The 19,722-nt window shown below is 52.1% G+C and overlaps 1 protein-coding gene across 1 annotated transcript; it reads right to left on the reverse strand.

Moving 5' to 3' along the window:
- Positions 1-4,001: 4,001 nt before the first annotated feature.
- On the reverse strand, positions 4,002-5,625 carry LOC543147 (expansin-B11). The gene is made up of 4 exons (XM_044553583.1): positions 5,291-5,625; positions 5,065-5,177; positions 4,780-4,973; positions 4,002-4,674 (listed from the first exon to the last, which is right to left on the reverse strand). The coding sequence occupies exons 1-4, from the start codon at positions 5,526-5,528 to the stop codon at positions 4,350-4,352; spliced, it is 870 nt and encodes a 289-aa protein (XP_044409518.1). The 5' UTR covers positions 5,529-5,625; the 3' UTR covers positions 4,002-4,349.
- Between the last annotated feature and the right edge of the window lie 14,097 nt (positions 5,626-19,722).

Raw genomic sequence — 19,722 nt, forward strand, 5'->3', positions numbered from 1 at the left:
GCCGGCTGCCGCTGCTGCTCGATCGATCGGTTGATGACACGTACTGCAGAGGACCTCAACGCTGCTCCTCTCGCTCTCCGAAGGGATCCGATCCGGGACAAAGAGAGCGCAGCACATGAGCGCTCATCAAGGGCGGGGGGCTCAATCTTCGACTGACGTTGTAGAATGATTAGCCCGTGCTCGTGTGCGCGCCACATGGAGGGTCGCCATCAGCCCATGTGGACAGCGACATGGTAGCGGCCATCCATATCAATCGGCGTGGATCAGCAGCACCACGAGAAAGAAAGGCTGGCTCTTTCATAGCCGTCCGTTTAGCAGTTCTTTTTTTTTTTTTGGACTTGTTTAGCAGTTTTAGTGACACGGTGAAAACCCAAGGCATAAAATAGCAGTCGCATGATGATATGTGCGACGTAAATTTATAGTCATTTCGCACTGGATATTCATGGTCATACGATGAATATATTTTCACCACTCTTTGCTTAACCGAACTCAGGGCATCTTCGATGCCGACCCTTAAACCTCTCGTATCCGTCCGAACATAGCTGTTCGGATCACGCAAGCCATCCAACGCTGACTTTCATCGGTCTGTGAAGCAGTTCAGACCGTAATTCTCCCGTAAAACGAAACCAAACTAGGATACTTTACGGGAGTCCGGACACGAGTCAAGTAAGACTCCTACATCCCATGCCCACCCAAAACTATGGCAGAGCCAACATTTTTGTAGCTGGCCGCACTGTTTTCGCGGCGAAATCCCCCACACTCTTCTTCTATCCCGCCGCTCTTCACCCAATTCTCATCCATTTTCGCCACTCTCATCTTTCTTCCCGTTGCTGACGCGCAGACTCACAGGAGAAACTACCTGAGACGAAGGTGGTGGAGCATCCAGTGATCACGCTCGTTTAGAAGATCAACTCGGCGACACGGCAAAACCGTCGCGTCAAAGCAAAAACAACAAAGGCGGCAACCCTAAAGAAGAGCAGGCCGGTGGAGGCATAGGTGGTGGTCGTGGCGGTGGCGTGCTGGTGGTGGATGTGGTAGAGGTCGGGGCCTGGCCGCGGGGCCCCGTCGCCGTCGTCGACGGTGCATTACAAGGGATTGTAGATCATTTGCAGCTAGATATGCATTGTTATGTAGATCATTTGTAGCCGGATACGCATTGTTGTATAGATCATTTATAGCCGAATATGCATGGTTGGATCATTTGTTGTCGGATATGCATTATTTTGTTGACCATCTGTAGCCGGATACGCATTATTTTTTTTGCCTTTAAATGACTGCAGGACATTTTCCTATAATAAATGTGTAGGAGTTACATGTTTTTACAAAACACACACACACTAGCACTCCCATGGGGGTTGCCTAAAGCAACTAAATTGATAAGAAGGGGGAGAAGGGCTTAAAAAACAATCAAAGGCAGGTACTATACTAAGTTTTGTAGGAAGGTGTTAGTGTAGCCTTCAAGCCCAGCGGATGATCTATACTTGAGCAGATAAAAGCCTTGTATAAATCTCTTGAGCCAAGAATTTTGCTGGATATACTGTTTTGTTGATCATTTGTAGCCGGATATACATTCTTTTGTCGATAATTTGTTGCTGAATATGCATTATTTTGTTGATCATTTGTAGCCGGATATGCATTGTTAACAATGTTTTATTTCATAGTCTTCCCGTGCGTGTAGTGTGTTCCTAAAGTTGGAGAAGAAAAACTTGATCGCCATGCGTTGTTGTTTGAAGTTGAATGGACGACCTAAGTGGAATCTATACATTGCCAACACCATCGCCCATGGCATCGAGGAAGAAACTGGTGATCTAAGTAACCCAACAAAAGAACCGCCCAAGAAGGTTAGAAGAGTGGGCCAGGGAAAGAAGGGAAGGAGGAGAGGGCGCAACAAGAAGTTGCAGCTGCCAAGATGACAGAGAGGTTCGAAGACATCTTGGAGAGGAAGAGGAGGCATACATCAAGCATTCCGACGTCAAGGAGGCATGCAAGGCCAAGAGGTTTAACATGTTGATGGCAGCGACCGAGAACAAGCTCAAGTTCGAAGAGAAGAAGGCCATGCTCGAGAAGAAGAAGGTGGAGATCGCAGCGCTTCAGAGGACATGAAGGTGGTCACCTGGAAGATGAGGGATTTAGACGAGGACGCAAGGATAATCATGCAAGCTGTTAATACGTCTCAAACGTATCTATGATTTTTGATTGTTTCATGCTATTATATTATCATTTTTTATACTTCTTATATTAATTTATATTATTATTTGTACTAACCTATTAATTTAGTGCTCACCGTTGGTTCCTGTTTTCTGCTTGTTTCTGTTTTCACTGGAAATCAATATCTATGGACGTCAAAATAAGTTGGCAATTTAAAAGATTTTTTTTGGGGACGACAAGAAACACACGAAGCTTCGGGAGACCTCAAAAGGATCCCATGCTCTTGTTGGAGCTTGCATCGCATCCCTATGCGTTAGTCATGACGGTGTTGGTTGCCCATGTTCCTGTCGTCGAGGGCTCTGTCTGGCGCCTCGACAGGGTCTAGCTCGTGGTGTGGAAGTCCACCTCAGCAGTGCTATGTGCCTCTGCCCGGGTTGCGCATCTTGCAGCCAATCGATTTCAGCCCGCTCTGGCGTTGCCTTCGAGTTCTATGCTACTCTTGGGTATCTTTGTTGTGGTGTATGTGGTTTTGAGCAAAAGCTCTACGACGATGGTGTCTGTGGGCGTTGTTTCCCTTCTGGTGTCGCATTCAACACTTGTCTTTTCTCTGGGCGGGTGGTCGTGCTCGGTTTGGCAATGGCCCTACTATCCACTAATGCTGCCTTTGGACGCTGTCCTGCCACCATCTACTCTTCTTTTAGTATTGCTTTTTGGTTTGGTTGGTCATGGCAATTTGGATCGTGCTTTGTGGCATGGGTCCGTGGATGCTGGAGCGGCGACTCTGAACAATGGATGTGCGCCAAGGCAGTGATCTCAATGGAGGCGCGATTGCAACTCTAGGGTGTAGGCTAGCCACTCAATGCTACATGAGTTGTGACCTGATGCAACGAGGATAGTGAGTTTGTCGGCCCGGTAGACACACTCTAATGGGTCCGTCCGGCTAGTATGTTGGGACAACAAGGACCTTAGATGTTTTTGCGTAACTTTTGTGGTTTGCGGGTGATCGTCTCACGTAGCAAGGGCTACAATATGTACGAGCGAAGCGACGTTGTGGCTCGCATGCAGAGGGAAGTTGAGCGGTGGCTCCGGATCGTGGCGTCTGCCCGTGTTTTATGACTATGGTCTAGTGTCGTGTGGTCGACAAGGCCTCTTGCGTGTGCAATTTTTGGTTTGCTTTTTCACATAAGCGGAGCGGTCAATTTTTGATTAGCTTTCCCTTATAAATTGAATCAACATGTCTTGTTTTTTAAAATGAGATCATATTCAGGTGGGGACCTCTCTCCCGGTAATAGTTTTGGAAAAATGTTGGGAAAACAAACTATACCGCCTTGGACAAAAACATGATAGAAATTGCAAACCCGGCTAAATATCATACGGACGACCTTCAATTATTATGAGCATAATGCACACTCGTGTAGAAAATTGGGTATGGATGTTAATTTCTACAAGTGGATCGTCTTAATTTTTGAGAGCCACATGCCAAACCGGTTGGTCACTATCCAGTTCATAATGCCGAGCGGTAGTGTAGTACAACCAAGCCCTGTTTATCGAAAAGACACAACCGAAGATTTTGTACCCAGATTTATAGAGTAGTGCCTACATGGACGTACAACTGAGAAGCTCCTTAACTAAAAGTACTTTCAACAAACGGTTTGTGTTAATAATTGAGTAGGGCAATCAGTATGGCAACATTCAAGGCTCTGCTTCTTTGTCTACGTTTCCGGGAGAATCGCATGTGTCATCCTCGGCAAGCAGCCGACATGACAGGCGAGCAGAATCAATAGCGCAGCTACCGGTGGTTCCCAGTGTCCAGGTGGGTAACGGTGTTAGTACACAGTATCAGTAATTTGCACCTTCAGTAATTTCCCTAAGCAAGTAATCGTGAAATTTCATTTCTCTCAAGGATTGCGTGGTAAAAAAACACACAACTTGGTACATCGTCATGCAGCATTAGCTGCAGTTCAATCGTCTCCTCGACGACAAAGCAGAGGAAGGCAAAAAAAAAAGGAAAAAAGTTACAGGCGGACGGACTACACACATGATGATACATCACTAGGGGAATGCAGAGACCAGGGAGGGAACATCACAGTTTCGTAAGCTCCTCCTCCTCATCTGACACCGCCTCTCGCAGCACCCGGACGCACATTCTTTCTTTTCGCGGTATAAAATTCACACACGGAGCAGGTAAATATGGCTGTGACTCAGGGGTAGTTCACCAGGGAGCGGTACGTGGCCCCGGCCTTCCAGTTGGCGGGGATGACGTTGCTGACGACGAGCTTCCTGCCGGAGTCGGACGTGAGCCGGAGCGAGAAGGGGGCGCGCAGCTGCCTGCCCTCGTTGAGGCGCCACAATGCGCCCCAGTCCTGTGCCATGGGCGTCCAGGCGCCGCTGCCGGCCTCCTTGAGGGCCACGGCCTTGAGGTCGCCGTCGTCGTCCTCAAACTCGATCAGGGTCTTGAAGTAGAAGGGGTTGGAGCCCTGGTCCACCCTGAAGGCAATGTTGACGCCAGGGTACTTGCATGGCACCCTGCCATGATTAACAGGAACGCCAAGATCAGCACATATTTACTCCATTATTTTCTGTGCAACTGTAGACTGAAGACTGAAGAGGATCCTAGGTGGTAGTGCGTACCTCTTGTACTGCATCCTGATGACACCGCCGGCGCGGAGCTTGTCGGCCATGCCAGGCTTCGCCATGGCGCCCAGGGCGGTGCCGCTCATGTCGAAATGGCACGGCTCGCCGGGGTAGAGGTTGCCGGGGCTCAGGTCGGTGATGACGATGGTCACAGGCTTCCCGGAGCAGGCCGAGTTGCTCGTGCATTTAACCTGCGTACGCCACATCAACACATTTTGTCAGGACCAGCCGAGCCGACCACTTTGCACCATTAATGGAAGGGGCTTGGTGAGTTATGCTTACATCATAGCACGCGCCGCAGCCCTTGCCCGCCATGAACAGAGGCGAGCTCCCGGCGGCGATCATCGACGAGAACGGCCGGTGCCCAACAGCGGTTTGGTAGCCACACGCTCCGCCTGCAAATTTGTTTTCTTGTCGTCAGTATCTTTCAGCTCGATGAATGTGGGTGCGACGTAAGTCCCATGGATTATGGACATAAGGCCGACAGTAAAGTAAGCAAGGCACTAACCGTCGCTCCCGTCGCCGTTGGGGTTGCCGTAATACGTGGCGCCGGCGGGCAACCAGCCGCCGCCGTATGCGGCGGACGAGGAGGGGTTAGTGGTGGTCTGGTTTTTGTGGCCCTTGACCGGAGCAGACTTGTCGTGCCCGCCCACCTTGGCGAGCTTGCGGGAGCAAGCAATTGGGCTCACAAGAAGCGAGAGCACCAGCAGTGCGCCAAGTAGCGCTAGGGTGCAAGTTTTCGCCATTGCTGCTGCTGCTGCTGCTTGTAGCTTGCTAGCAAGCACTGGGACTAGGAGCTTGAAAATTTAGAGGCTGCGAGCTAGATAAGCTTAGCTCGAATGTTCGTTGGGTGAGTTGAAGGACTGGTCACGAGGCCAGTATTTATAGTGAACACTTGGAACCGGGGTTCAGACGTACGTGGCGAATTATTGGGGAGAACGTGACGAGTTGGTGTGGAAGGAAAAAGCTAACCGAACTATTACTAATCTGCAGTAGTACCTACAAAAAATGCGAGCCAAAGTCGTCTAAAAAATAGTTTTATTTAGATTGTACAATAGGAAAACGCACATGCTCAGAAGTTCAATCTGGACATATACTTGGACCTGTTATAAGCGCACTTTGTTGTAAGGTCAAACTTACTGCCTGTACTACTACAAGTAGCTATGATGCTAATACACATCTGTCGGTGTTCTGGAAATGGGGTCTCTGGACTTGTCTGTCTGTGGCCTACGGCGTGGCTCAAGTGGTGGTCCAATGCGACCCATCTTCGTCTACTCAAACTCAAGACCTTCGCGAGGGGCCAAGCCTCGCGGGGCGGACGACAGAAGGCTTCCTAGGGGGGGCCTCATCAGGCAAGCTCGCGAGGAGGCGGAGAGATCAATGCAAGGTACCTCGCGAAGTGCTCGTGAGGCAAGTCATGACGATCGAGACCAGGCGGGCGCCGACCTGTGCAGTGTCCTTGTTTCCTCTTTGGTGCAAAGGGGGCAAGCACATGCGTGGAGTATCGAGGCATGAAGTAAATGTTACAATTTCAGTGCAACGAGACCAAGACCAGCAGAGCGGTAGGACGAAGGTCACCGTGGAGCCCAAGACGGCGTCATCGCCAGTGCCTTTGACAGCCGAAGACCAACTTTAGTCAGGATAAGTTGTACTAGATGTTCCCCTTAAAAATGACCGTTGTTGGCGCTTTTCCCGCTCAATATTTGGGAAGAGGACCAGGACCTCTATAAATAGGGTTAGCCACCACCAAGTCAAGGAGGGGCAATCTAGGATCGAATCCTTCCCAAGCAGAACGCCACACCACCACAAGAACATCCCTCGCGAGGCTGTTCTTCCTCTGTACTGTTCATCATCAGCCCCTAAGGCAATACACACACCACACACTGAAGTAGGGTATTATACCACAATGGTGGCCTGAACTAGTATAAACCTCGTGTCCCTTGTGTTGTTCATCTAGTAGCTTAGATTCTCAGTGAGGCGTTAGGACGTGGATCGGTAGGGGGAAGATCTTCGCGCGCACCCCAGAGTTTGAACCTTAAGGGTTTTGCCAGAACCCCATATCCGACATTTGGCGCGCCAGGTAGGGGTGCGCCGGAATCTTTCTTCCGCCATCCCGCGTTCCATCGTTCGTCGCGTCCATGGCTGACGCTAGCCGAGCTCGTGTCGAGCGTCGGGCTGCTCTCGCCGCCCACGTCGCCCAGACGGCTCCCGTCGGTGGGCCTCCCCGTCGTTCCCCGTCGCCTGCCGCCCACGCCGCCACAGGCCCGGCGGGGAACGAGTAGCAGGCGTCGTCGCTGCATCCCACGGTGCGGCGGGAAGGCCGCACTGCCACCCCGTCGCTGACTCCAGCTGCTTCGTCGTTGCACGCCCGCCGCGCTCCCATGGACGCGCACGCCGCGCTGCTCCTAGCACGCGAGCTCCTGCACTACCGTCCCGTCGGCGACCTCTACGAGGAATGGCTCGCTCGCATCACCGAGCTCGTCATCGCCGCAGGGGGCTCTCCTACGCTGTCCCTCTCGCTGCCTCACCCTCCGTCCTGCGCGGGTAATGCAGCTCCAGAGGTGCCTCCGCCACCTCCTCCCCAAGAAGGCGCCATGGCTCCAAGGCGCGCGGCCCCTGGATGAGACCCACCGCTTCTGGCGCCCGCGCGACAAGAAAGGAGCTGCCAAGAAATCCCTCGCCCCCAAGAAGGCGCTCGCGTGCTCCCTGCACCGGTGCGCCATGACCTCATTCCTGCGCCAGCGCGTCAAGACCCTGCGCTGCCCCTGGCAGCGGCGCGCGGGGACCCCCAGGATCAGGCCCCACGTCAGCAAAGGCCTCTGGTGGCCACCGCGGGCTGCCGTGCCTTCACTGCCGAGCTACGCAACATCGCCTGACCGGGCAAGTTCAAGCCGGATCTGCCTCCTCGCTACGACAGCACCGCCGACCCCGCGGAGTTCCTGCAGCTCTATGAGCTGGGCATCGAAGCGGCTAACAGAGACGAAAAAGTCATGGCGAACTGGTTCCCCATGGCTCTCAAGGACGGTGCCCGCACCTGGCTCCTGAACCTGCCTCCCAGCATGATCTCCTCTTGGGACGAGATGCGCACCCGCTTCATCACCAACTTCCAGGGCACTCGCGATCGTCCCCTAGTCATGAGTGACTTGCGCCGCATCAAGCAGCAACCAGGAGAGACCCTGCAGAAGTACATCCAGCGCTTGAACATCGCTCGCCTCAAGATTCCCAAGGTGACTGAGGAAGCCATCATCTCAGCCTTCTTTGATGGCGTCCGTGACATCAAGATGAAGGAGGAACTAGCGATCCACGAAGATCTGTGCACGTCTCTGGAGCTGTTCAACTTGGCGACCAAGTGTGCAAGGGCTAAGGAGGGACGCCTCTTCCTTCTCGAGCTCCCAGCCGCTGATCGTGAAGAGAAGAAAGCCAAGGCCAAGGACGTAAACGCAAAGGAGCAGTTGTGCTCGCAGCAGAGCCGGACACGAAGCATGGTAGGGACCAGCCGGAGTCGTCCAAGGGCAGCCGGTACTGCATGTACCACGACCTCCACATCCACAACACCAACGAATGCCAAGAGCTCAGGGCCGTGCGAGAAGGACGTGTCGGCCGGCGCCCCGAGCGCAACGATCGGGGCTATGGCCGAGGAGGAGGAAGAGGTGGAGGATAATGGGAAGACCGTGGCCCTCGCCAAGGGTGGCATGACCGGCCTCGCGAGGACCGCTGGCAGGACCAGCCTTGCGAGGGGGCTTGGAGGGATCCGCCTCATGAGGATCGCCCGCAAGGCAACACATGCCTTCCTCCTCTGCCACCACCGCCAAGAAGGAATGAGGACCCTCATCAGGACGAGGGGGCTGGGGGTTTCTAGGAGCCGCGTGCTATCGCTTGTATCTTGGGCGGTGCCCAGGACCCGGCTTCTCAGCGCATCTTCAAGCAGTTCACTCGTGAGGTGAATGCAGTCCTCCCAAAGCTCGAGGCCACGCGCCCTCTCAGGTGGTCCACGTGTGCCATCACGTCCAGCTCAACGGATCAACTCAAGTGTGCAGCGACAGCTGGTGCCCTCCCAATGCTATGTTCCCCAGTCATCAGCAACGTGCAGGTCACCAGGACCCTCATCGATGGCGGCACAAGACTCAACATTTTGTCGTCGAGACGTTCAACGATCTCCAAGTGCCATATGATCAGCTTCAGCCAACCAAGCCTTTCTCAGGAGTCACTAATGGTTCCACCACCCTGATAGGGTAGGTCTGCCTCCCTGTCACCTTCGGGCAGCCCAAGAACTACCGTACCGAGCTCATCGACTTCGACGTTGCCCACATTCGCCTGTCGTACAATGCCATCCTCAGGTATCCGGCCCTGGCCAAGTTCATGGCCGTAACTCACCATGGTTACAATGTCCTCAAAATGCCGGGAAGCGGCGGAGTCATCACAGTCCCCTGTGAAGAGAAGGATGGAGTGTGCTCTGTCGAGCGTGCCTTCCAAGCCACTTCAGTCGAGGACCCAGAAAGGCAAAAGTGGGAACCTTCCCGAGGCAGCTCCCAAGAAGAAGAAGACATCACCTGGCCCAAGGCCTCAAGAGGCAGGCACCTCCGGTGGCACTGCGCCAGGAACCGCGCCCGTCCAAGGGGCGCCTCCCTCCGTCGCATAGGAAGGCACGCCCGGCGCCCTCCTCGGGCAAGGCTCGGGGGCTCTCTCCTGGAGGGCCACTGACTTTGCCAAGATCACGAGGGAGGCGCTCGGGCACCACTTCGAGGTGTGCTTCACGGCAAGTTTCCCTTAGGAAGGCACGAGGCAAGGAGGGCCCCACCCTCAGGAGTTCATCACCAAGGTCACTCAGGAGCTGCAGGAATCGAGAGTCATGCGCGGTAGCCGCCGCCTACCCAGCGTAGCTCCCCATCCAGGCGAGGATGGTGGGCTGCGCGTCTGCATCAACGTACCAGGGCTCAACCGAGCCACGTCCAAGGAGCGCCTCTGGCCTTCGCGCGTGGGACGTTGCGAGGGTCCACCTCACAGCTACGTTCGCATGCCTCTCGGCCTGCCGAACACGGCCGCTGCTCACCAGCGCCTGATGCGGAGCATTCTGGAAGCCCAGGAGGCCAGGCACCACGCGGTCCTGGCAGAGATGGAGATGGTCCTCGAGGAGCCGCCCGGACCCCTAGAGCCTCCCGAGGCTCAGGGCCCCAAGAGCTCGTGAGGATTGGCTTCTTCACCGCGCGTCGTCTGCTACTCCAACATTCCTTCGTCTGGAATGGTATCAGGTGACATCTTCTCGAGTTCCATTTTAGCTGAGAGCGCCCCCAGCGCTGCATCATTCCCATGCCACGTGGGTCCATCCCTGCGGCATCTATCTCTTTTGCTTATGCCTTTAGTTTACCTTGCTGGGAACGCCCCTCGGGCTGCATCATCCCCAAGACGCTCGGGCCTGACCCAGTGGCATGTATCTTTCTCGCATCTATCTAAGTTGGTTTGCTCTTTCATGCCTAACCTGCCCGTGATAATCGCCTGCTCGATTGACACCAACCTTTGGAGCCGCTCGCTCTGGCACGACGCTTGTGCATGGGTCCGTCCCTGCAATGTCGACAAATCTGAGTGGTCGAGCTCTGGCCGCGTCAGCCCCGCAAGGCGCCACCTCACCAGGCCCTCAGTGCCCTCATCACTCCTCGGAGTAACCAATGGCTGGTCGGCCATCGTAATGGCAACCCCTGTTTTCCTTGTGTTGGTTTACAGGGCCCCTCTAAAGATTGACATTGGGGGAGGCCTTCGTGAGCTCGCTCTCTCTCACCTGTGCGAACCGCTTGCACGTTAAAAGGGGGCGCGTGAGCATCACGACTCAAGGGCTCTTACTGGCTCTCCAGCCCTCACCCCCTGGCCTTGTCCACGGCATCGCGACCTGTCATACCAGCGGCGGCTGAGCTTGCTCGAGGGCCGGGACCTGAGGACGTAGAGCATGAAGCAGAGCGCGGGGGAGAGAGGAGAAGCTCACAAGGGCCTGACCAGCAACTTCCCAGCTGCCGACGCGCAGGTCCGGCACCTCGCTAAGGAACGACTCCAAGCTCCCGAGATAAGTCACGCCCCTGGAACGGCTAGTTAACGCAACTCCCAATATTCACCTAATGCGGCTCTATGGCGGTGACGTTGCCTTCCTTTCTCGTCCAGCGAAGGCTGCTTGAGTGCTAAAGGGGACCTCCCGAGCATCGCGCCTCGGGGGCTCTTACTGGACCTTGGGCCGCTCACCTCCTGGCCTTGACCACGACATCGCGACCTGGCATACCAGCGACGACTGAAACCTGCCTGGGGATCGGGGCCTGTCAGCGTAGAGCGCTAAGCTCTCGTGAGATTAGAAAGGGGGAACCGAGCCGAGACAGGACAAGCATCGTGCACCGCTTCACGATAAAGATTATATTAACAAAAGACATTGTAGACGCTTTACATGCCCCCACGGGGTATTTCCTTGATTCCTCGCAGGGAACAAAAGATGCAAATCCTAAGGAGCCCTAACTACAGGTGCCTCTGCGGCAGACACCATCATCAACAATGGGCCATGTGAGGCAGGCGCCAGCCCCATCCAAATCAGCCGCATCGACTGCCTGACGCAGCCACCCTGCTCCAGGCGCGACGTGAGCTCGGGGGCTCATAGCTGTCGTCGCTCGTCTCCGGAGTCACGAGAAGCTCGAGGGAGTTGCTGGACCCCCCGGCATCTCCGCTGCTGCTAGAAGAGCTGCTGGAGAAGCGGGTGGCAGGCTTGGCCCTCGCCACAGCAGTGCTTCGGCCGCTGTCCCTGGAGCAGCACTCCAGCCGGCGTCCTTCCGCGTCGAAGACCTTGAAGAGTATCAAGGAGGTGCCATCGTATTCAAGATGAATCATGAGGGCGCCCTCCGTTCGGCAGACCCGAGCGATCTCGCCCCAGCCTCGGGTCATGTAGACCTTGCCCGGAGCGACAACCTCAACCTCCGCTCCGGTCGCGGGGGTGCCGCAGTCGGCGTGCTGTAACCAGAGCTCAAGAGGCCCCCTCGGCGGCATCTCGAAGGCGAAGGAAGGAGGAAGGAGAACCCAAGAGCTTGGAGGCATGGCGGCGTGAAGCGCGAGCTCGCGAGGGGAGTCTGCGGCATGGACTCTAGGGGCGACAACGCGCGTCGCCGTGATTTGTCGGCGTCGCCGGCGGCGTGAGCGGCACCGCTCGGTGTCTTCTTCCCTAGGGCCCTCATCCCGGGCATACAAGGGCAACGGAAACCCAGGAGGAGGCCGCTCGTACCATGGCCTCGATGTCCCCTGCCGGGCAACCTCGTCACGGCGGCCGGGGATTGGCCGCTTCTTCGGCGGGAGCGGGACGGGCCCCTCTCGGGGGGCCTTCCCCTTCTCCTCGGCTGAGAACCGGCGGATCGGCGCCATTGGCGTCAAGGTGGAGGAGGAGAAAGGAAGAAGAGACGGAGCAAGGAGAGATGGACTGGAAGGGCTCACGCCGTTCCGTACTTATAGTCCGGAGGAGGCCAACCGTCGGCCTCCACGATCGCAGGTAATCATGACTCGTTTTGCATGCAGGGACCTGTCAAGTCGGGCAGTTGCCGAGGCAGCGTGGGGAAGCGGAGACGCCCACGTTCAATCAACCGCCATACGGCGCCCAAGGCCGCAGGATGTTGGGGCCCGCGGCGCTCCGCACTTGCCCCTTCTCTACCCTGCTAAGCCAAGTCCGAGCGCGCCTTGGGCCCGGGGGCTACCATCGGTGTTCTGGGAACGGGGGTCCCCAGGCTTGCCTACCTGCGGCCTGCGGCGTGGCTCAAGTGGTGGCCCAATGTGGCCCATCTTTGTCTACTCAAGCTCAAGACCCTTGCGAGGGGCCAAGCCTTGCGAGGCGGACGACGGAAGGCTTTCTCAGGGGTGGCCTCACCAGGAAAGCTCGTGAGGAGGCAGAGAGATCAAGGCAAGGGTACCTCGCGAGGTGCTCGTGACGCAAACCATGACGACCGAGACCAGGCGGGCGCCAGGCGGGCGCCAGCCTGTGTAGTGTCCTTGTTTCCTCTTAGGTGCAAAGGGGGCAAGCACAGGCGTGGAGTACCAAGGCATCAAGTAAAGGTTACCATTTTAGTGCAACGAGACCAAGACCAGTAGAGCGGCAGGACGAAGGTTACCGTGGAGCCCAAGACGGCGTCATCGCCAGTGCCTTTGGCAGCCGAAGACCAACTTTAGTCAGGATAAGTTGTACTAGATGTTACCCTTTAAAATGGCCGTTGTTGGCACTCTTCCCGCTCAATATTCGGGAAGAGGACGAGGGCCTCTATAAACAGGGTTAGCCACCACCAAGTCAAATAGGGGCAATCTGGGATCCAATCCTTCCCAAGCAAAATGCCACACCACCACAAGAACATCCCTCGCGAGGCTGTTCTTCCTCTGTACTGTTCATCATCAGCCCCTGAGGCAATTCACACATCACACACTGGAGTAGGGTATTACACCACAATGGTGGCCTGAACCAGTATAAACCTCGTGTCCCTTGTGTTGTTCATCTGGTAGCTTAGATTCTCAGTGAGGCGTTAGGACGTGGATCGGTAGGGGGAAGATGTTCGCGCGCACCCCAGAGTTCGAACCTTAAGGGTTTTGCCGGAACCCCATATCCGATAATATCCATATAACCTTGTTGTAATCCCTCTCTATTAATGAGATGAGGACAACTATTTGCCTCCGTTCTGAGAAAAAGATAGTCGCTATGACACTCAATACAGAAGTAGTACCAAAATAAGTCTTGATTTTTGTTCCCAAAGGAGAGTATACCACCGGCCTTTGCATCAAGTGATGCATAAGACCATCTTTATTAAAGTATCAAGTACATGAAAAGCCTCATCATGCTCCGTCATTGGTCGTACCTCCGCATGCTAAAGAGAAGATCACACACAAATCCATCATGTAGCATTAAAGGCAATTCCTAATTTTTTTGAAAGTGTCATTCTATTAAAAACACAATCACTTTGGCAGTTTTAGATTGCCGAGAGAAGGAAAAACACAAACTCTCACCTGGATTTGAGCTTTATGGTTTTGATCAACCGAGCGAAGTAATTCCCAAACAAATTCAAGATACTAGTTGCCGGAGGTAAGTAATATGCTTTATGAGTAGAAAACCAAAGTGGGTGGCAAACATACAAGATATGAATAATGATTTATGTTTTTATCTTGATCACATAAACAACAATTTTTGTGCTCGCATGGTATCTATGCTTTGCCAAGCTATCATTTGTTGATACCACCCATCTATCCATACCACATAAACATATTAATTTTAGTGGAACTTTAATACTCTAAATATAACACTTGTCAAAAATAGGGCTGGTGTTATTTCCAAATATAACACATATCAACCTTCTTCATATGGATAAGTTAATAAATATCAACCTATGAAGCAAGTGAAACAACACGGTACACTTATCCCTGCTGAGAAAATCAGTGAAGCTAATCATTCAAGGGTCTCGTAACTAGCATGGGGGCAACAAACACAACCTTTCGCTATACAATGTTATAGACTCGGGTATTGGGGATCAAGTGGTGCGTGCCCCAACCATGTATGTTCCCAAAACCTAGTCGTGGGCTCATTGTCTACTAAGAAAGATCCTCTGTTGAAGAACTCGACTTTAACTCTCATAAAACATTTCCAGCAAGGAGGCATAACAGAACTTGGGGGTAGGGTCTTAGCTTGAAGGTATTTGTTTGCAACAGCTTGTGCTATACCCCCTCTGAAAGACTTTATTTGAAAACGGAATCCAAATATCAACAAAAAGATGAATGGAAAGTCTTGTCGATATGAATTGATCTTCAACCCAATGACAATGCTTCGATTTCGATCTTGACTTCTTTCTTGGATGCCTGAAGTTTGTGTTCGCATTTCATCAAAGGAAAAGTGGGCTGTACCCACATGAAGAAAAGAGTTGCTCGTGTAAAAGCAATATCTTCTATTTGACTTATCTAGCCGTGTCTTGTCTTGCATTGAACATCCATTGACTAAAGCAAGAACTTGCTCTTAATAGTGAGGTCTTCCATCCCCCAAACACTTTGATCTTTTGACCCACATAGAATACCCCACTTTGCCAATAGGCAGTTTCATTAATGCTCGTCACATTGACAGAAGAAACGAGAGTTGTTAATTTTTTTTATTGCAACTCAATGGTTCTTACAAAAAATGGATTTCAAAGCTTGGGCGACTACAATTTCTCCAACTCATAATCTATTTCTCAGTTGTATGATTTCTTCATGATTTGTGCATACTGAGTCAGAAACAGTGACGAAGGGGAGAAGATGATGTGGGGCGGAACCCTATGGGGACGATCTTTCACGTTTGGAGTGGATCCTACGGAGAAACATGAAGAACGTGCGGAAAAACACAAGGGAAATCACGGGGAGGAACGAGAGAAACACTCAACCGACAAGTAATTGATCACACGAGGGCTAGATCACCGAACACATAAGGCAACACAAGATTCAAAATCAACAAAGGGAAGATACAAGAGTAACCGTTCTTCTCCGTGAGGAGGTCTTGGGGGTCTTCCCTTGAAGGGGTCTTGAATCCGCTTGGGGGGATCTTCTCCGAAGAGGTCGTGAGCTCCGAGGAGAAGTAACCAAGTGGATGAGCAAGGCTCTCACACAAAATATGAGCTAAACCAATGCTAACCCTAGCTAGGAGGTGGGAGAGACCTATTCATAGTCGTAGTGCAAATGGAAGTCAAAGTGAAGGGGTACAAGGGCTCCAGCCCGCGGGTGCGGTCACTCAGGTGCCGGACGTCCGGAAGACATCGGACGTCCGAAGGCTCGGGACGGTCCGGACGTCCGATAGGGCTTGGACTTCCGTAGGTTCGGCTATGTCGGGGATGCGTCGGACGTCCGGAGGGGCCGGTCGTCCGGAGCTTCGGGACGGTCCGGACGTCCGATGACCGTCGGTCTTTCATAGATTCGGCTCGGTCGCTGGTCGCCCGGTCGTCCGGTCCTCCTCGGACATCCGTAGATTGGGCTCGGGTGGTGAAGTACCGGACGTCCGGAGGGCTCGGCCGTCCGTGTCCTGGGAGTCGTCGGACGTTCGGACTGGGTTGGTCGTCCGATGCCTGTAGCTTCCAAAGCAGCTCTTCTTCTTGTCCATCACGCTTGGTGTCCTTGCCTCCTTGGCCATTGGGTGTAGCTGCCTCGTGGCTCTCCTCCAAGTACCTGATCACACACAAAGTTTCTGAATGAGGTAGTAGCCATGTCTCGTGAGGAGGAATAGGGTGTTCAGAGTGGAGCGAGTTCACCTTATCTTAGATAGCCTTCGCTGTAGCTCTTGTCATGGGTCCAAGTGGTGTTGAGGGAGATGTAGGCACGTCCATGGGGATGAGCAAGGGATGCTCCGCATCATCTCCCCCCCTTGGGAGAGATCCGACCTCGGATCAAAAGCTTCATCTCCATGGTATGGCGCGATGTCCTTGACGTTGAAGATGTCGCTCACATTGTACTTGCCTCATGGTAGGTCGATCTTGTAGGCGTTGTCGTTGTAGCGTGCTAGCACCTTGAAGGGTCCATCGGCTCGAGGGAGAAGCTTGGACTTGTGTTCGTTGGGGAAGCGGTCCTTGCGAAGTTGTAGCCACACGAGATCACCAATGTTGTAGATCATGTGTTGCTTGTTGACTTTGATCTTGGTCGCTAGTCGTTGTACTTGGCGCTCGATGGTGTACCTTGTATCCTCATGCATCTTCTTGATGTAGCTTGCCCATGCACTCGTATCCAAGTTGGTGCGCTCTTGTAGAGAAAGAGGTAGAATGTCCAATGGTGACAACGGGTTGAATCCGTAGACGGCCTCGAAGGGGGACTTGCCGATAGTCTAATGTCTTGCACGGTTGTGGGCATACTCGGCGATGGGTAGACATGCTTCCCACTCCTTGATGTTCTTCTTGATCAACACGCAAAGTAGAGTGGAGAGAGTCCGGTTCGTCACCTACGTTTGGCCGTCGGTTTGAGGATGGTATGTGGATGAGAACAAGAGCTTGATTCCGAGCTTGGCGCATAGGGTCTTCCAAACATAACTCAAGTACTTGACATCGCGGTCCGAGACAATCATCTTTGGCACTCCATGGAGTCACCAGATTTCCCTACAAAAGAGATTGGCAATATGTGAAGCATCGTCTATCTTGTTGCAAGGAATGAAATGTGCCATTTTAGAAAATCGGTCCACAACAACAAAGACGGAATCCTTGCAATTTTGAGTTCTAGGCAAACCAAGTACAAAATCCATGCTAATGTCTTCCCAAGGTTGATAAGGAATAGGAAGGGGCATGTAAAGACCATGGGATTGAGCTTTAGACTTAGCTTTGCGACATATAGAGCAACGGTTGGTGAAGCGTGAGACGTTGCGGAACATCTTGGGCCAAAATTAGTTCTTGGAGAGCGTGGAGAAAGTCTTGTCGCGTCCAAAGTGTCCCATGAGTCCGCCTCCATGAGCCTCTTGCAAAAGGAGCAAACGAAGAGAAGACTCAGGAATGCAAAGTTTGTTAGCTCTCATAAGATAATCATCCTTTATGTAGTATCATTCCCAAGACGTGTGCGTCAAACACTTAGCATAAGGACAAGCAAAAGATGGATCATTAGCATACAAGTCTTTTATGTGCTCAAAGCCAATAACATTCAACTCAAGTTTAGTGACAAGTGTGCATATGCGTGAAAGTGCATCCACAACTACATTTTCCTTACCCTTAATGTACTTGATCACATAGGGGAGAGATTCAATAAATTCACTCCATTTGTCATGACGCTTGTTTAACTTAGTTTGACCTTTTAAGTACTTAAGCGTTTCATGATCGGTGTGTATGACAAACTCATGAGGTCGAAGGTAATGTTCCCAAACATGTAGCACACGCACTAAAGCATACAGTTCTTTGTCCTAGATGGGATAGTTAAGTTGAGCACCGGAGAGTTTTTCACTAAAATAAGCAATGGTTCGCTTTCCTTGCATTAAAACTCCGCCAATTCGGGTACCACTTGCATCACAATGAACCTCAAAAGTTTTGTTAAAGTTGGGCAAAGCAAGAATCGGAGCATGAGTAAGCAAAGACTTGAGCTCATCAAAAGCGGTTGATTGCAAAGATCCCCAAACAAAAGGAGAATTCTTCTTACTCAAGGCATGCAAAGGAGCAGCGATAGTGTTAAAAATTTCACAAAGCGGCGATAAAATCCTGCAAGACCAAGAAAACTACGCACTTGTTGCAAATTGGTGGGTTGGGGCCAAGTTTTAATTTCCTCAATCTTAGATTCATCAACATGGACACCTTTGGAAGATACAACAAAACCCAAGAAAACCACTTTGTCAACACCAAACATGCATTTTTTTCAAGTTTGCATAAAGACGTTCCTTGTGAAGGGTTTGCAAAACAGCCGTAACATGATTTATATGCTCTTTCATGGTTTTGCTAAACACAAGAATATCATCGAAGTAAACCACAACAAAGACTCCAATGTAAGGTCGAAGCACATAATGCATAAGACGCACGAAAGTACCGGGAGCCTCCGATAAACCCATAGGCATAACTAACCACTTATATAAGCCTAATTTGGTTTTGAAAGCAGTTTTCCATTCATCACCCTATTGTATGCGGATTTGATAATAGCCACTTTTAAGATCAATTTTTGAGAAAAAGTTGGCTCCGCTAAGCTCATCAAGCATATCATCTAAGAGAGGAATGGGGTGCCTATATCGAACGGTAATAGCATTTATAGGTCTACAATCGGAACACAAGCGGAAGCTTCCATCTGGCTTAGGCATAAGTATAACGGGAACGGCACAAGGGCTTAGGCTTTCACGTACATGACCGTTGTCGATGAGTTATTGTACTTGCCGTTGAATCTCCTTAGTTTCTTCGGGGTTGACGCAATATGGAGCTTTGTTTGGGAGAGGCGCTCCGGAGATGAGGTCGATTCGATGCTCAATGCCTCGAAGAGGAGGTAGACCCGGAGGTAGCTCATCGGGGAAAACATCTTGGAATTCCTGCAAAAGAGATTGAAACACTAAAGGTAGCTCGTGAGAGGTGTTAGTTTTTGGTTCTCCATCCTTGCACACAAGGACAAAGTGCATAACACTCGATGGGTACTCACACACTTCTCTCATCTCACTTTTTGTGGCAAATAGGACTAGGTTTTTCTCTCTAGGCGAAGAGGCGCTCAAGTTTGGCTTGTGGCTCTCACTCACTTTTGGGTGGTTCACTTTCTCACTTTTCTCTCCATGATGGGTGGCTTGCTTGTCAGCTATCACTTGACTAGGAGACATAGGTCGTAACACATATTCCTTCCCTTTCATCTTGAAGCTATAGTGATTGGTGCGCCTGTTGTGGATGACACCACGGTCGAATTGCCATGATCGACCAAGAAGGAGGTGGAAAACGGTCATTGGGACCACATCACACTCCAAAGTGTCCTCATATGCACCAATTTTGAAGGAGACTTGGACCGTATGCTCAACTCGTATAGTGCTGGAGTCACTTAGCCATTGAACCTTGTAGGGGTGCGGGTTCTTCCTCTTGACCAATTGAAGCTTGGAGCATAGTTCTTCACTTTCCAAGTTGTGGCAACTACCTCCATCGATGATGACCTTGACGGACCTTCCATTGATGCCGGCTTTAGTGTGGAAGATGTGGAATCTTTGGTCTTCTTCTTGTTGATGTTGAAGAGTCAAGACCTTGGAGACAACGAGAGCAGGGCTCGAATCCTCATTACAAAATACATGATCATCTTCATCCTTGTTCATGCGCCAATGCATGGCCACTTGCTCAAGAGCTTCCATCTCCTCATCACTCATGGAGTCAGGTGCCATCGTCGTTGAGGATCATGGTGCACTTGTTTGTGCATTCATAGGACTTATGGCCTCGGCCGCCGCAAGTGAAACACTTGAAGGAGCTTGTCTTGACGGTCTCATCGGTCGGAGTAGATGAAGAAGCACGCGGCTTGAAGTTGCTT

Source organism: Triticum aestivum, chromosome 6B, assembly GCF_018294505.1.
Source record: "Triticum aestivum cultivar Chinese Spring chromosome 6B, IWGSC CS RefSeq v2.1, whole genome shotgun sequence".
In the NCBI taxonomy this organism is placed as follows: Eukaryota; Viridiplantae; Streptophyta; class Magnoliopsida; order Poales; family Poaceae; genus Triticum; species Triticum aestivum.

What these genes read in the sequence shown, in the direction of transcription:
- LOC543147 (XM_044553583.1), bottom strand. Translation starts at nt 5,528, where the DNA reads ATGGCGAAAACTTGCACCCTAGCGCTACTTGGCGCACTGCTGGTGCTC. An exon ending in GCTGCGGCGCGTGCTATGAT is followed by an intron (nt 4,974 to 5,064) that starts GTAAGCATAACT and finishes TGGCGTACGCAG; the next exon opens with GTTAAATGCACGAGCAACTC. An exon ending in ATCAGGATGCAGTACAAGAG is followed by an intron (nt 4,675 to 4,779) that starts GTACGCACTACC and finishes TAATCATGGCAG; the next exon opens with GGTGCCATGCAAGTACCCTG.